The 18,087-nt window shown below is 34.8% G+C and overlaps 2 protein-coding genes and 1 pseudogene across 6 annotated transcripts in view; 2 read left to right on the plus strand and 1 right to left on the minus strand.

Moving 5' to 3' along the window:
* The window catches only part of LOC136028131 (eukaryotic translation initiation factor 2-alpha kinase 3-like), a 54,234-nt gene that overhangs the window by 23,104 nt on the left and 13,043 nt on the right, over window positions 1-18,087 (plus strand). For 2 of the 5 annotated variants that reach the window (XR_010617753.1, XM_065705791.1), the window contains exons 2-4: window positions 6,307-6,420; window positions 10,004-10,175; window positions 16,416-16,586. Coding sequence is in view for 4 of the 5 variants with exons in the window: in XM_065705791.1 (XP_065561863.1) it covers window positions 6,307-6,420; window positions 10,004-10,175; window positions 16,416-16,586 (457 nt within the window). In the remaining variant the exon portion in view is untranslated. Of the gene's footprint in view, window positions 1-6,306; window positions 6,421-10,003; window positions 10,176-16,400; window positions 16,587-18,087 lie in introns of all 5 variants that reach the window. The other 3 variants (XM_065705782.1, XM_065705807.1, XM_065705800.1) reach the window with 2 other exon arrangements.
* On the plus strand, window positions 715-2,673 carry LOC136042088 (NADH-ubiquinone oxidoreductase chain 5-like; the record flags this gene model as incomplete). The annotated part of the gene is given in 1 exon segment (XM_065727017.1): window positions 715-2,673. A coding segment is annotated over 1 exon segment (1,788 nt), but the record flags the coding sequence as incomplete, so codon positions are not given.
* Window positions 4,047-4,912, minus strand: LOC136028153 (ATP synthase subunit a-like; annotated as a pseudogene).

An 18,087-nucleotide genomic window follows, 5' to 3' on the forward strand; every position in this document is an offset into this window, starting at 1 on the left:
TTACAATTTTGGGGTAATTTCATAGACAAGATAATCTTCTTGCTAGCCATCCTTTCTTTTCTAGTGAAACTCCCAGTTTATTTTGCACACATTTGATTACCTAAGGCTCACGTAGAGGCTCCAGTAACTGGCTCTATAGTATTAGCCGCTATTCTCCTCAAGCTAGGGGGTTACGGCCTCTATTTAGTACAAGTACTAAATATTTATAGAGAAACAACACTAATAGGGGTCTGCTTAATAGGCGGGATTTTCAGCTGCTTGATCTGTCTACGCCAATCTGATGTCAAATCCTTAATTGCTTATTCCTCCGTCGCTCACATATCATTCGTCATTCTAGGTATACTTATATCTTGTACTTACACCAACATAAGATCAATTTTAATAATGGTATCTCACGGGATTTGTTCCTCTGGATTATTCTACTTAAGCTATCTATTTTATGCGCGCATCTGAAGTCGCAGATTCCTTCTTACCCGTAGAATAATCTCTCTTTTTCCATATTTATGTTTTTGATGACTCAGTCTTAGCTTTCTCAATATAGGATTACCCCCCTCACTTAACTTTTTTTCCGAAATATATTTTTTTATCGGTGCATTTAGTCTAGACTGAATAGTAGTAGGCTTATCTGGAATCTTATGTTTTCTTTCATCTTGCTATTGTATTTATTTATACTCCAGTACAAGTCACGGGGAGAGATTGTATATCTTTAGCTGATTAGAATACAACTTAAAGGAATATATAATCGGAAGAGCTCATCTGATTCCGTTACTGACTTTAATTTTCGTTTACTGTTATAGTTTAAAGAGAATATTAGTTTGTGGAACTAAAGGAGAGTCATCTCTGACAGTATTGTTATATTTTGTATCAGGTTACATCTTACTGTTTACCGGAGTAATAAGTGTTTGTTGCTCATTTTTATTATTCCTATCAGATGAAATCTACTTATTAAAAATATCCTTTTTGCATTTGGATTATCAAGTGTGCTTTGATTGGCTAAGACTATCATTCATCTTCTTAGTTCTCTTAATCTCTTCTCAAGTTATAATTTATTCCTCTTATTATATAATAGGTGAAACTTTTGTTAATCGTTTTATATATATAATATTAGGATTCATCTCATCTATGGTTCTGTTGATTATATCTTCGGATGGATTAAGATTAATATTAGGTTGAGATGGGCTAGGTATCACTTCATATCTATTAATTATATTTTACAAAAATTATAATTCTTCCTCTAGAGGAATAATTACTATTTTAAGAAATCGAGTAGGTGATGTATTAATTTTATGGTCATTGGGGCTAATATTTTACTCTAAGAGCTGGGACTATATATTCTTAAGATACTTCTCTTTATCAATCATGCTTTTGTTCATCCTATCTTCTTTTACCAAAAGAGCTCAACTACCTTTTTCTGCATGGTTACCAGCAGCCATGGCGGCTCCTACCCCTGTCTCATCCCTAGTTCATTCATCCACACTAGTGACAGCCGGGATTTATTTGATAATTCGTTTGTCTCCCTCATTTGAAGAGAGAGGGTGTTTTTTACTCGTTGTCATGGGGGCCTTAACTTCCTTTTTTTCAGGCCTGGCTGCGTTCGGAGAAAACGATCTAAAACGAGTAATTGCGTTATCTACATTAAGCCAGCTAGGAGTAATAATATTTTCTCTAGGCTTAGGGCTCACTCTATTTTGTTATTTTCATCTTTTTGCCCATGCACTTTTTAAGGCTCTTCTTTTTATATGTTCGGGGGTCGTAATTCATTCGCTAGGGGTACAAGATATACGTCGTATAGGAGGGGTATCCAGGATACTCCCTTACACTAGTTATATTATCTTAGTTTGCTCTCTTAGATTAATAGGGTTCCCATATTTATCGGGTTTCTTTTCAAAAGACCTAATTATTGAATCTTCAGAGAGTCTGTGTATATTATTTCCTAGTGTACTTATATTAGTTTCATGTCTTCTAACAAGAACTTACTCTTCACGGATTGCGATAGTATGTTTGTGTTCCTATAATTATAATTTAAGCTGTCAATACAGGGACGAAGAGGGGGAGTATCTAACTCCTCTTTTTGTTCTTTATTGAGGGGCTGTTATAGGGGGGTATATCTTTTATTGATGTTTTCTGGGGGACGTAAGAATCATCTTAGGTCCATTTGAAAAGATTCTCCTCCTCTCCCTTATTACAGTAGGGGTGATTTTACCTTACTTTGTCAAATCATTTAGTTTAAGCCTAAGACACTATGTAAGTAGAATAATATTTTTACCATTCATTACAGGGCGAACAAGCTTCATACCTTTACTTATGGGTGAACTCCTCTATCATGAGGGTGATTGTGGTTGGGTAGAAGAAGCGGGGCCGTCATTAATCTATCATAATAGCTTACGGGGGTCATCTTTATTTTCGTTCCTAACCTCCTCTCCATATAAGGTACTTATCCTATCTTCTTTATTATTCACACTATTTATATATTTCTATAGCTTAATAAGAGTACAACACTGAAGATGTTGGGGTGGATGATTCCTGGAAATATTTAAAGGATATTTATCCATTTATGCATTGAAAATGCATTGTATTAAATATACTATATAAATAGACAGTGAGTAGAATTTAACTACCCGGTTGAAGAGTTAGCAGCTCTCATCCTTCTTTCTGCCTCTTAACAGGGGTCATCCCTTCCTCTTCATTAACAATGAAGCGCTATCAATTAGCTTCTGCTAAAGAGTGGGGGCCGAAAGGCCTAAATTCAGGTCGAAACTGGATTTGATAACATCAATTCTCACTCTGAGAGAAGGAACATCCCTCTTTTAGGATGCAAACCCAATGTTCTATTTAAACTATTCTCCTGAATAAAGTGTCTTTGATAAAGTTAATGATTATTTAATTCATCTTAGGGCACCTTCCCTTCACTCATAAAATACCCCTGCAACAAGGATGAAAGTAAAGAAGATAATCAGGTAGGTTGTCGGTGAAGACATATTCAAATATACTATAGGTAGGAGTAAAGTAATCTCTACATCAAAAATAAGAAAAATTAGAGTAATAACAAAGAACCGAATAGAAAAGGGGGTACGAGAGGAATTCAAAGGATCGAACCCGCATTCAAATGGTGAACTCTTCTCGCGGTCCAGAGAGACTTTCTTATTCACAAACATCCCGAGGGTTAATATAATAAAAACAAGCATAAAAATTCTTAATCAAATTAAAATAATTATCTTTCCCTAACAGGATCTCTTGATTGGAAGTCAAGTATAATATTTATACTAGAAAGATCCTATTCACCTCATCAGTAGATAGAAAGATAGAGAAACAATCAGACAACATCAACAAAGTGTCAATATCAAGCTGCAGCTTCAAACCCGAAATGATGTTGGGGAGAAAAGTAGCACTTAGCGTGACGTAAGATACAAATTATAAGAAAAATAGTACCAATAAGTACATGCAAACCATGAAAACCTGTCGCTAAAAAGAATGTAGACCCATAGATTCTATCCGCAATAGTAAACGAGGCTTCTATGTACTCCAACCCTTGAAGAAATGAAAAATATAACCCCAGCAATACAGTAAATAGAAGCCCCTGAAGGCATTGATCAAAATTATTTTCTATTAAGGCATGGTGGGCTCAAGTTACCGTAACTCCTGAAGCCAGCAGAATACTTGTATTAAGCAGGGGCACTTGAAATGGATTAAAGCTTTCCACTCCGATCGGGGGTCATAAGGCCCCAACTTCAATATTTGGCGACAAACTTCTGTGAAAAAATGCCCAAAAGAAAGAGACAAAAAAGAAAACTTCAGAGATAATAAATAGGATTATTCCCCATCGCAACCCAAATCCGACCTTCGTTGAATGTATTCCTTGAAAAGTAGCTTCTCGTGATACGTCTCGTCATCATTGATACGAAACAAATATGATTGTTATTAATCCTGTAAAAAATAGCATTCTATCAAATGAATGAAACCATTTGACAAGTCCAGAAGTCATCGCAAAAGCTCCTATTCCGGTAGCTAGGGGTCAAGGTCTAATATTAACCAAATGATACGGGTGATTTAATTGATTCATTATTCTCTTGCATAGAGAGTCATTAGAGTCATAAAAACATAAGATTGAATAATAGCTACAGAGAATTCCAACATTAATAGGATAATCTGTGAAAATACTACAATTGAAGTAACATATAAATTTTCCAGGGTACCTTGAGCCCCTAAAAGAGTCAATAGGAGATGGCCGGCAATTATATTAGCCGCAAGACGGACAGAGAGTGTAATAGGCCGAATCATATTTCTAATGATTTCAATTAATACCATGAAAGGTATTAAAGGTGCCGGTGTTCCTAAAGGTACAAGATGGGCTAAAGCATTCGTTGTCTCCTTAATCCAAGTATATAGAATAAAAGAGATTCACAGAGGAACTGCTAGTCTTAAGGTAACTGCTAAATGTCTAGTAGCGGTAAAAATATAAGGGAATAAACCGATAAAATTATTAAATAAAATAAATAAGAAAAGGGCAATAACTAGGATATTGGCACCAAATCTTGCTGGGCCTATAAGGAGGGATATCTCCCGATTTAATCCCATTAAAACTCTCTTAGCCAAAAATTGAGGTCGCGAAGGAATCAATCAGAAAGATATTACTATAAACAAAAGTGGGATTAGTATTCTTAATCAGTTGGATAAAAAAGAGGAAGTCGGATCAAATACTGAAAAAAGGCTCGCTATCATTTTCAATTTAAGTAAACAGTTCGATCAGAGAAGCCTTTAGCAGAAGAAACCGAACGGGGTTGATAAAGGAAAAATACCATAGTTATAATAGCTCATAGTAAAGCTATAGAGACAAGGAAAACCATAATTCAAGGAAGTGGTATCATTTGAGGAATAAGAGACTGCCATCGGCTTCTTAAAGTTGACAACCTTATATTTATTAATAAACTAAGTCTCTGTACCACAGGGGGTAATTACCATAAGAGAGCTTAAGAGGCTACCGCTTGACTTTCAGCCACCCTATGAAATTTGTAACTCAAGTCACTTTAGAAAGTCTCTCTCTCCAACAGCTTCAATCACAATAGGTATAAAACTATGTCCAGATCCACAAATTTCGGAACATTGTCCATAAAATACTCCGGGTATATTCACTAGAAGTCTGGACTGATTAAGCCGGCCTGGGACTGCATCCATCTTAATACCTAGAGATGGCACAGCTCATGAGTGTAGAACGTCATCTGAAGTAATCATCAGACGGATAGCTTGATTATAGGGCACTGGCATACGATTGTCTACATCAAGTAAACGATATATACCGGTAGAAAGTTCATTTGAAGGGATTATGTATGAATCAAATTGAATATCGTCAAAATCAGAGTATTCATAGGATCAGTATCACTGATGCCCCGTTACTTTAATAGTCAAGGCAGGGTTATGAATTTCATCAATTAAATAGAGAAGACGAATAGAAGGAAGGGCGATAGCTACTAAAATAATAGCAGGAATAACGGTTCAAACCGTCTCGATTGCCTGGCCATCAAGTAGATAACGATGGAGAAATTTATTAGAAAACAATGCAGCTAAGAAAAAGCCTACAAGAGAAGTAATTAAGATTACCACTAGTAAAGCATGGTCATGGAAAAAAATAAGTTGTTCTATGAGAGGTGAATTCCCATTTTGTAAACCTAGTTGTAGACCGAATTTTGAATTTTACAGCTATCATGCTAGCTAAAATGCCTACTATTTCAAGTTCCAAACATGTATTAATTGCTACTCCAATTTTTGTCAAAAACTTTTGCTAGGCCTATCATTAAACTTCATATAATGAAAACGTTTGTGAAGATCTTGCATTAAAGGCTGTGGCATCTTCTGAGAGGTGGCTTCCTGTAGCCATAGTTGGATTTGATTGCATAAAAACTAATGACATAAGAATATTTCCATGGCTATTGAAGGTTCTTTTTTGAGATTATTGAACAAGAAAAAAGGACTTTATTAGCTCTTGAAAACATAAGGAGTAGCTTTTTTGAAAAAAACAGATAACTATCCAGGAGCTTGTTACCTCCTGTGAAGTACTTGTGCTTGTAGAAAGTTATAGGTTTGAATTTTTTTGTACGCCAGAAGATTCCCACTAATAGCTAAAATAATAACTGCTAAGTAGAATATACCAACCGAATATTCAAGTAGTCAGACTTTAATGTTTTGTTTTGCTTGTACCTTCTATGCTTATAGAGTCAAAACTGGCTGTTATAAAATAAAAAGAAAGAAAAATATTTTTTAAGCTGAACGTTATACTGTATGATTAGTGTTGTATTAAGACTCTACTTTTAGGATCTTCAGGAGAGCATGGTAGTAACAGTAAAAATTTGTTAATTGAATCTTTGCTTGAAGAATATTGTCTATTGTACACGAAAGATGACCACCTTGGATCAAAGCTCTTTGATGGTAAGCATTCTTAATTAATATGCATTGCAATTATCTTAGAATTTGAATGTTGAAGCCTAATCTAAGAAGATTGCTTGCAGTAGGTAAATACTCTCATATTTTTGTAGAGAAACGTAATACTACCAAATTTGTGAACTCTCTATTGCTCTAGTGTTTCAATCTATTGAATGGTATATGTTTTCTTTGCTCTATGATGTTCATATCTAATGTCTTCTGTTGTGGTATCTTGAATACAGATCTTTGAATCTGAGGTTGTATTGTATCTAGACCAATTGTGTGCCTTGCTTGTAATATGGCTCTTCTCTTTTTCAATTTCTCATAATATCAATATAAGAGATTATCTTTTTTTTGGTTACAATTTTAAGTCCTGTTCTCGTCATCAAGAAACATAGTTGGCCTGGTTATAGCTCTTGTCTTGCTTGTAAGGAATTAGCTACTAATATCCAAAATAAAATTTATTTCAATGTCAATGTGGTCAAAGATGCCAAGCCTAAGCCTTAGGGTTAATATTTAGGTGGTCCTCTAGTTTTTTTGGTTTTCAAGAAATGGTGTAGTAACGTTGTTATTCTGTGAGGAAAAGTGAATTTATGTCCACCCTGTTTAAAATCTTTCCCATAACACATCAGAGCATGTATGTACGTATACACATGTTGAATTGAAAAAAACTATTTTTTTTACTGAAAGTAAAGAGCGATTATTAAAACTTGAAACAAATAGAAAGTATTCCGTAAATGAGGGGGTCTCTCTGGTCCTCAATACCTTACTCTTTACGCTAAAGTTTGACTTTTTGTTGTCCCAGTCCTTTAAAAACGACTCCTGAAACACAGTGGCTGTTATTTAAACTAGAATCACTAAATGAGAGGCACCCCCCTCGTACAATGAATAATTTATGTTTGTTTAAATTTTAATGTTGCTCTCTACTCTAAAAAAACATGTGTTTTTTATTAAGTTTAATTTCTGATCGTTTTTCAAATAATCCCCGTTTTCAAGAAATTCACTTCCTAGAAAATCTCCCCCATCCCACGAAAAATTCCTCGACGGAAATATCCTTCCATGTATTTCCTCCCCCTGGGAACTTACCTCCTGACAGTTCCATCCTCGGTGCGAAATATCCCCAGAAAATTTCTTGCAGGGATTGGAAGGGGGGGGGGGGGCTTTCTGCCCGCCATTTTTGTTGGTCACTTAAAAAGGGCACTAGAACTTTTAATTTCTATTCAAAGGAGAACTCTCCCGATATTCTTAGACCATTGGCTCAATACAATAACTTCTGGGAAGAACAGAAAGAAAAAGAAGAAAATAAACATGCTGTGATGTTTCTTCTGGCAAAAAAAAATACAAAGTTCCACACTTTTATAGAAGGGAGGCTGAAACCTCCACAACAGGGTTCTCTCACACCCTGAAGCAGTTGTTGCAATTTTCAATTAGATTCCTTGACTTTTGGGGGGTGTTTCCCACCCTTTCTTGAAAATCAGGCAAATTGTCTCAGGCTCGTAGCTCATGATGGACATAAGTAACTATATACATATATATATATATATATATATATATATATATATATATATATATATATATATATATATATATATATATAAAATGAAACTTGATACAGGAAAGTCTTTGAGCAGGAAATCTCGTCTTTCCCACTATTATCTTCATTAAATTTCGTAACGTGATACAGTGTACTGAATAATAGCTTTATTCATTTTATCATGGCAAATTGAGAAGAAATTTTTTCCTGCTATTTTAGTATAAAAATAATAATAAGATGCCCTGGGAGCTGTGCAATTGTGGTCGCTGACCTCATTCTCCATATGAAGAAATGCTAAAAGCAAATCTTGTAGCTTTTCTGCCAAGCATTTGTTTAAAATGAGAAGCTACTCTCAACCATACTTTCAAATCAGTTTTCACTTTCTTTTTAATTTTTTTTTTATAAGGTTTTTTTTTGAAGTCTCAAATTTATTCAGTGCCGTGAAATCTTCAAGAAATTGCTTCTTAATTACAAATAAGGACGGAGTCGAAATTGTATTATTGACCCACTGGAGCTTGGGAGCCGCTAGGCTGTTGCCCATTTTTGCCTAATAGAAAATGTAGAAATGATTATTATGTTTATTGCCATTTTTCAGATTGTACATCTTTTATTATAAGCATTGTATCATTGAAGTTGTCATTAAAAAAGAAAAAACGTTTTATTTGCAATCCTTATTTGTTATGCAACATGCAGTAAAATAAACCTAAAACTTTAAAAGGAAGAAGATGAAGTTTGGACTCGTGGGCTTTAGAGTGGAAAAATTCAACTGGAGGATCTATAAATTCTTTTTCTAAAGATATACATTACAAAATAGTTGTATGGTGTTTTCTGTTTAACTTAACTGAAGTTGTAAAATCAAGTAGTATTAGAGCTTATCTTAAAAATTCTACTAGAACCATAGGTGTGCATAGGCCCTAAGAATCGAAAAATGAATTTGAGGCCAGAATTTTGTTGAGGATATCCTCAAGATCAATCTAGCATGGGATCCTCAGTGTGTAGGTATGCCTGAAACCTATTTTCTTTTTTTATATCAGAGAATGCTTCACTACTCGTACTTATAAATCTCTAAGATTCTACTACCTACTCTTTATTTGGGCTGGCTGGCAATATTTGTACGATAGTTCCTTACAATTACATTAGCAAAATAGCTAATCGTATTTTCCTTTACCTTTTTAGGTACTGTATAAGATTGTTTGATAGCATTTAAAACCGAGATTACAGCTAAACTTAGTTAGTGATTGAATTTTTCTTGTTGCTACTGCTCTAGTTCCTTCACCTGGGAGAACAAATCCTTGATTGATTTGTAAATTCCTCCAAGGTTCAATTTCAGTTGATAGTCTGGGAAAACTAGAACCTAAAGTAAATATTTATTTATTTGGCTTTACTTGAAATTCTGTGTCCAGAACTGGATTATCTTGACTCTTTTTGCACACAGAAGTCATTTTTTTATATTTTTTTTATTTGAGGGGGGGGGTTATTTTTCGTGGGGTGGATTTTCTACTAGAAGAATTTTCCGGGGAGGGGAGAGCTGTTGGGGGAAATTTTGCAGGGGGGATTAAATCTTAAAACGAACATAAATTATTTCATATGGGAGCTGCTCCTTTATCAACCTTCGCTGTTTACGCTAAAGTTTGATTTTTTTTTTGTCGTAATTCTCTAAGAAAGACTGCTCAAACACAAGGTCTGTTGGATTTGAATGAGAAGTATTTTGAATTTTTTTTAGAGTTTTATTCCAAAGACCGAGGGCTGGAGAAGGTGCAGTACCCTTCATATACGGAATAATTTTTGTTCGTATTGAGTTTTAATGTTGCTCTTACTTTCAGTTGAAAAAAAATAGTTTTTTTTTCAACATATTTGTGCACCTATGTTAAATAATGAACCGTATAAAATAATTTCTGCTAATTGCTGTAATGCTGCTAATTTATACGGTAAATTCTAGTTTTCTTTCCTTCTATTATTATTAACACTAAAATTTTGTCTAATTTTGTGATTGTTTTTGTTTTATTATCTATATGTTTTTTTTAATGTTCATAATAAATTAATCTGTCATTGAAGGGCTACGAGAGAAATTTGAATCACTTGGCCTTCTTCCAAATAGATCTATTCCACCAAATTTAAGAATCAAATATAGGCAACATTTAAGACACTTCACACGATTGGTCCTACAAAAGACAGAGTTGAAAGAGGCATCCTCAAAGGAAAATGCACTTCAGAAATTGCAAGCACCGTAAGTTCATAAACCGTTACTATATTCTTACTCTTTTTACTTCAAATCAAAAATGTTAACTATAAAATAGGATTTTCAGCTTGAGCCTTATTGAAATACTAAAACTTTTGATATTTTTCTTTATCGATCTAAGACAATTCGTTTTATTTTCAAAGATTCCAAGCCTTGCACATAGAAATGGCTTCCATTGAAAAGTATTTGAAGGTAATATCTAAGCGATGAAACATTAAAACAAGTAAAGAATCTTGTTTAATGTTTGTCAGCTATGGGGAGCAAAACATATCACTTTTTGTGGGAGCAAATCCTCCTTTCAAGGGGTGGTGGGTCTATTGTAATGAACAACTTTATTAAAGTGGTGAACTGCCAAAAATGTTGCATATCTGAAATTGCATCTTTTTTTTCTTTTTTTTTTGTACAGAATATATTCACCGTAGGAGTCCCATCCATTCAAACTGTGAATTAAAAAAGCATTTTATTTCAAGAATTGCAAGCTATACGTACTAAAAGTTAGCTATGTATGGATAGACAAACCAAAAAATTATTAAAAAAAAACAAACTATATGGTAGTAGGGGACAAAGGGGAATATCTTCAAAATTTTGAACTGCGTCCTTGGTAAAATATTAGATATCTGGAATCTGCTGGAAAAAATTAGTTAGTTTTATATACAGTATGCTTCCCCATTTGCTGGGTCCAACACAGCATCAATTAAAAAGCTGGTTATAATAAGTAAGTTTATACTTAGACCAATTTTGTCTGCTATGATTTTGTTTTTACGAAGTGTTTTGATTAGTCTGCTATTCATGGTTATAAACAGAAAAACTTTGAAATAATGTAAAGATCATAACCAAGTCCAATTTTCATATAATAATGAGAAAAACTTCGGCTGAAATTAAGGAGGAATGGTGCCTGGTGGGTGGTCAAAGGGTATGGGGCTTGTTCATTTGGGGATTAATTAGAATCCTTTTAAAAATTGTAAGTTTTAAGCCACTAAAAAGTGATTTGTTCAATCCCGCTTTCTAGGGTTATAATGAGAGAAAGGTTGAGATGGATAGGCCATGTTTTGTGCATGAAGGATAACAGATTGCCATAGATTGTCCTTTTCGACCAACCGTCTAGTGCTAAGCGAAAAGCAGGTTTTCCCCGGTTGAGATGGGAATATGTTGTAAGGAAAGATATAAGGGAAATGGGAACTTCCTGGGAGGCAGTAAAGAGGGCTTTGGGTAGGTTGGGATGGAGGAGGAGCAAGCGTATCTGTGTTGGTCTCAGGTGACTTGGTATTGCAGTGAGTTGTTTGTAGTAGTAGTAGTTGTAGTAAAAAGTGATTTAACAATGAAATTAGGTGATATAGAATCTGTTTACTCAGGCAGGAAGAATGGTGTGCATAGGCAGGGAGTAGAGCTTATGATGAATAAGGGCGTTGCCAAGTATTGTTGGGTTGGGAAGGCATTAATAGTAGAATTCTAGTTGCTCATTTTACAACCAAAAAGTTCATTATATCATTCATAGTAGTATATGCCCCTGTAGAACCGGTGGACGGAGATAATAGTAACTTAGATGAGTTTTACTTACCTTTACAGAAACAAATAGACAGTATCGAGTTTTTTTCAAGGTGCTATTCTTTTTTGGTGTACGAGATAAATACGTTAAAGTGAATAGTGATATTTATGTGGTTAAGGTAGAACATGAGGCTAGTGGCTGGTTTCGTGTAGGATCAGGACCTAAGAAGGCTTGCGTTCTCTCCTTTTATAGCTGTAAGTAAAATTCGTATGAGACAGTATTGTCTCCATCAGCTGATTCTTCATGGGTATATACTAATGTAACTGATACTTTGCACTGTTGAGTAATACAATGAGCAACCTCCATTCTATGTTTAATACCTTCCCAACCTAAGGAAGAATCGGTAGCTTCCTTGTTCATCATGAACCCTGCTCACTGCCTTTGCAACCCGTCAATCCTGCCTGAGTAAATAAATTCTATATGACCTAATTTCGTTCCTACCCACCCCTGAGGATGTGAGTTTCTGAAACTCCTAACAAGTCCGGTTCAAAACTTCTAAATTCGTCAGTCAAAATGTCAATTGAGATAGTTATTTTTTAATGCTGTAACATAGCCTACAAAGTTACAATTTTCGTTTTATTTAAATCTTTTAAATTATTATTGCCTCAGGAAAAGCAATGGGTCCCAATTCAGTGCTGGACGGGGACTAGTACATCTTCTCAAGTCTACACGGAGCGCAAGTCGGCTTAGAACTAGACAGCAAGAAGTCCCTCCAGCATTAGTGGAGGCTTTATGCAATCCTGGGCCCATCTTGTCGTCATGCTTTTGCAAACTTGGCAACACTCTTCTGTCAGCAAGGGTCGAATTCCTGCTCAAGTAATCCCAAACCTATTACCTACGGCCTATTATATATGCATATCTGTAAACATTTTGCTGCTATGGGGAGGCGGCCCATAATAGATAGCTTATATAAGAAAAGTTTTTTGAACCCATAAAAGCCTTCCAAAACTGACAAAACCCAGAAGGATTATTATGACTTGCACTGCACAAAATGTTAAATTCCGGGTTTTGGGATACTACGTAATATTTAGCGTCTTTGCATTAATTACCAAGGTAATAATTGAACTATTTTATGCTAATATATTATTTAATAATGTACTATTTTTTGTACTATTTATAATAATGTACTATTTTTAGTGTACTATTGGTAATTTCGTATTGATTTTATTAAAAACAAGAAGAAAAGAACAACCACTTCTGTTGATCCTCTTCTATCTATTGAAATATAAACCTAAGATACGCCCCCTCCAAAGAAAAGTGGTAAAGACAGCCATTGATTCAAAGCTGGGGGGATCTACAACTGGGAATCAGCTTGAATGTAGACAGGGGATAACGGTCCAAGCATGTGTCTAAAGTAGAGTGTTTTTCCGAAATATTGAAATAAAGTTTGCCAGCGATTGTCTTGCATCAAATATAGTACTAATTAACCTAAATAGCCAAATATAGCCTTGATGTGAGTTTTTTCTTTTAAAATAATGACCCTATTTTAAAAAGATGACCATCGTTTTAACTGTTTAGTACATGTCTTAAAGCTATTTGATAAAAGATATCTTAAGCGAGCTCTTGAAAAATATAAAAATATTTTGGGGAATAAAGTTATTTTTCATTCATATTTTTTCTCAGGCAATATCTGACCAATGAAAGTTATTACCTCCACTGCGTGGTTTTGCTTAAAAGTTGTGCTATTCTATATTTCTGGGTTGATTTTAAGGTAATATGTATTCGAAGCTACAAGTGGGTCACGGTTGCGAAAATTTAAAAACAAAAAGGATGATTGTTTCATTTGGAACACGAATGAACTTGTATACAAACAATATAATGTGAAAAACAAGTGGACCGACAAATCATAAGACAACGAATAGTATATTTACAGTCATTTTACTCTTTCAGTAGCTCCTACTATAAAAGTACATTTTTTTTTCTTACTCGTTGTTGGTAACTTCTCATATGGCACATTTAGTAGCCCGTCGCTCGGTAACTAGTTTTTAATTTTTAATGTTGTTCCTTACTTTCAGTTGAAATTTTTATTTATTATCTATTTTCTGATATATTTTTTTAGTGCTGGAGAATCTGGCTCCCCGTCCATGGAAAATTCCCTTCCCCCACGAAAAATTCCTCAATGAAAAGATCCTCCCACGGAAAACCTGTTCCCTCTGACACTTTCCCCCACCAGAAAAATTCTCTCTGAAAACGGCTGTATACTTCCCAATAACCAGTACTAGATGTAAACAATCGACGAAGTTCATAACTTGCAGCCTTTCCCCTGGGGACTTTGGGGTGTTAAGTCATCCTCAAAGACATAGTTATTAGATTTTTCAACTATGCTGAATAAGATGGATATCTCAAAATTTTCATAAGGTGACTTTGGGGAAAAATGAGCGTGGGAGGAGGGCTAGATCCCCTCCAATGTTTTTGGTCACTTAAAAACGGTACTAGAACTTTTGATTTCTGATCAAATGACCTATCTCCCAATCTTCTAAGATCACTGGTTCGATATGATCACCCATTTAAAACAAAATAAATAAACACGCATCCGTGATCCTTCTTCTGGCAAAAAATGCAAAATCTCACATTTTCGCACTTAGGAGCTTGAAACCTCTACAGTAGGGTTCTATGGTATTCTGAATCTGATGGAGCGATTTTCATTAAGATCACTGGATGTTTCGGGGATATTCCCCCCCCCCTTTTTTTAAAAACTGGGCAAATTTTCTCAGGCTCGTAACTTTTGATGGGCACGATTAAGTTTGATGAATTTTACATATTTTGTGTAAGCAACAAAATTTGATTCTTTTGCTGTATCTATTGCCATCAACATTCTCCTTTTTAGACTTTTATTGACCCACTTTTAGTAAATATTGTTATATCGTTCCTTTCCGACAGATCACAAGTTGTAAAATACAAAAATACCTTCTCTAACCCCCTCCCTAGGTACTGTGGAATACCTCAAGGAACCTTATCGGGACCACTATTATTTCTTGTCATGATTAACGAAATTGGCAAGGAATTCCCTCAAAGATGGAAATATGTGGATGACTCGTCGATCCTTGAAGTATGTCATAGGAATATTAAAAGTGACCCCGCTGAATCCTAACCCAATGTTCGGATGAATCTAAGAATCTAAATATGACAGTAAATCCCACTAAATCACAGATAATGACGATCAACTTCTTGAAATCTACTCCTGCTTTTTGCGACCCGATCCCAAGCGAAATGCTAGCGAAACATGTTAAGCTTCTTGGTGTCACAATTTCTAATGATCTAGAGTGGGACACACATGTTTCCAACATTGTTAAACAAGCAAATGTTTCACATCCATTTTTAAGCTGCTAAACAAATTTGATTGTCCTAAGATACATTCCCTCCGTGTTTACTTATCCTTTATCAGGCCGTTATTGGAATATGCATGTCCGGTCTGGCATTCGCAACTTTCAAATGAACTTAGTGACAAAATCGAGTCGGTCCAAAAGCGTTCGCTCAGGATCATTTACAAAGAAGGCAAAATTCCATACTCGTTCCTCCTTAAAGCTGCACGCATTACCACCTTAAAAGAAATGAGGGAAAAAATTTGCCTGCTTTTCGCTAAATCAGTCATTTCCAATCCCCGTACTGAGGACTTACTCCCTGATTTTCACAATCCCATTAGACTCCGACTCCCCCGGTCAGCCTCCTTAGCAATCCCAACTTACTCTCTGATCCATGCTGTTACAGAAAGGTTTCGTAAAAGTTTTATACCCTTTATTCTGGAACACCTTAATAATAATTCGTGATTATGTACTTGCCAAATTCCCCTTTTCCTCTATTGCCGTTTTTATTCTTTTTTGATTTACTGCAATGTTTTTGTAATTTAATTGTTAAGTTTACTGATTTGCCCTTTATCTTTGATGATTTTGCTTTTTTAATTCCTTTTAATTTTAAGTGTTTGACTTAATGTACTGTTTTGAATTTTTTTTTCTTAGCTTTTACTGACATATAAAGCGAATTCGGCTCTATAGAGCTTGTGATAGTCTTTTGAAAATAAATATTATCTTATCTTATCTTAAATGTGGAATTAAAAAAACTGAGTAAGAGTCAGTCTATGCATCCTGTTTTTTAAATACCTCAGCTGAAAATTTCTAAATCGAGCAGCTCTCTCATTCCCCCAAATCTTGGTGCTATTGTGTTTAACCTTTGTAAGAAAGACCCTCTTGACTCATTCTTTGTACCACTTAGCGTTCCCTGAAAACTAAAACATTGTAGCTTTCCCCGGGTTCGACCTAAAATATGAGATCTATACCCACCATCAGTTTAGAAAGTATTCGCAAATTCTTGTGTTTTATTTTCAACAAGATGAACTACCACCCCACCCCTTCTAAAAAGTAAATATACTGTATTATTTAAGCTATATTTCCTTTTACTATAAAAGCTAGTTTTGTCTGAACAATATATGGCTTCAACTTTTTCATTTACAAAAAAATTTTCACTAAAAGCTGTAATTCATTTGTGACTTCGCCACTAGTGCAGTATTATCTGCAAACAACTGGAATCTTAATAGGGATCTTAGGAAACTTGGGATCAAGGTGCGGCCTTGTTTTCACATTTTATGACGTTTTATAATTTAGAATGTGCCGACCCAGGAATCTCTTCTGTCGCAATAAAAAGATCAGGTGAGGATGGTTTAATTTCTGTAGTTGGATATTTTGCAGGATAAATATTGGACTAGAAAATGCTGTGTCTTGTCCAGTATTCCCATCAACTCGACTAGAAAATGAATATACGGATATCAATTTTTTGGCTAGAGGTGGCTTTGGACGAGTTTTTCGAGCAAAACACGTATTAGATGGGAACATATACGCAATCAAGTCAATTCTCATTAGGTATAAAGTTTACTATTCTTAATCAGTATGAATATTTGACTATTTTGAAATTATTCTTGTTCTCATAGTACCTTAATTTTTTTTTTATTAAGCATGGATGAGTGGTTTTATACCGTGTATTTATTTTTCTTCCTAATTTTTTTGTCTTATATAGGTAGTAATAAATAACTGCAGTTTATTTGTCCGAAACTCAGCCACTCTGTTATACGAATTTTTTATATGACTGAAAATGAGTTTTTCACAGTGGTGTCAGGGGTGTCACCTGATCTTTTGAGAAAAACGGGCCTGCGGTAAGTTTCCAGAATCTATAATTTCTGAAGGCAGATTCCATGATTAACTAAATGCGAGCCCTAAGTATGAAATTTCTTTAAATGTCTATAAAATAGATTAATTACAATGCTAATTTTTAAAATATACATGTTTTTTTAAATTATGTTCTATAAACATTTTGACTGTTTAGTTTGTCAGGTCCTGGCTGTATCTAAAAAATCCCCTCCTCCCCATAAACAAGCCCCTGTGTAGTGTCATTTGACTTGGAAATCGGTGCTAGAAATCTGTTTGAAAATGTGTCAAGTATTTTTTAAGGTATACAAAGAATTCAGTGCAAACTAACGGTTAGTAGTGCAGCTTTTCAGCCCTGAAATAAGTCAAAATACCCATAATACGATGATACTTGCCATGAAAAGATGATGCATTGTTTGTCTTTTAAGTTTGGTTCTGTTTTATTTCAATTTTCTTGTTCTTTTTTCCTGGTTATAGGAGCCAATATTGCTGGTTTTTAACGCACTCTTCATTTGGGTAAGCTTAAGGTTGTCAGTCGCTTTAAAGTGAGAGGCCACTAGCTTTTGTACTACCTAATAACGTCTAAAAAAAATAACTGTTGAGTATCAACTTCCCTTATTAACAGAAACAATTTTTTTTCGCGTTCAGACCATTGGTCTGCGTAGCGCAGGTACCGATCTCCTGATTTTCTGCCTTCGGCCGGGATTGCAATGCGTGGTTGTGTGCAAATCATCCAACGCTTACGCTGATTCAATATACTTTGTGGTATTCCAAATGGCGAACAAAAATAAATGAGCCATGAATTCTTGATGAAACTTACATACTTTCGGAATTTTCAAATTTGGAAAATATATTTCGATCTTTTCTAACCAATTTAAAATATCGAAAACAGTAAGTACACGTAAAATTCCAAGTTTTAGGGCCTTACGTTCTGTTTTTTTTTATACTTTAATGCGTTTGGTAAGAAATTATGCCAATGTCTAATTGATTCTGAATTTATGCACGAGCCTTAATTTGGTGGCATTGTAATAAAAAGGGCTTAACTGATAAGCTCTGCTATCTTTTTACTGTTCACGAACCAATTTATGGGCCGTCCATGGTCATCACAATATTCCACCCTAAAAGGCTCTTCATAATAAATAAAAAATAAGGCGCTTCATAAGAAATAGTAAAATGTCCATCCAAAAAGTTCTTGATACTTAATTGTAAGTAAGGAGTG

Source organism: Artemia franciscana, chromosome 1, assembly GCF_032884065.1.
Source record: "Artemia franciscana chromosome 1, ASM3288406v1, whole genome shotgun sequence".
NCBI lineage: Eukaryota > Metazoa > Arthropoda > Branchiopoda > Anostraca > Artemiidae > Artemia > Artemia franciscana.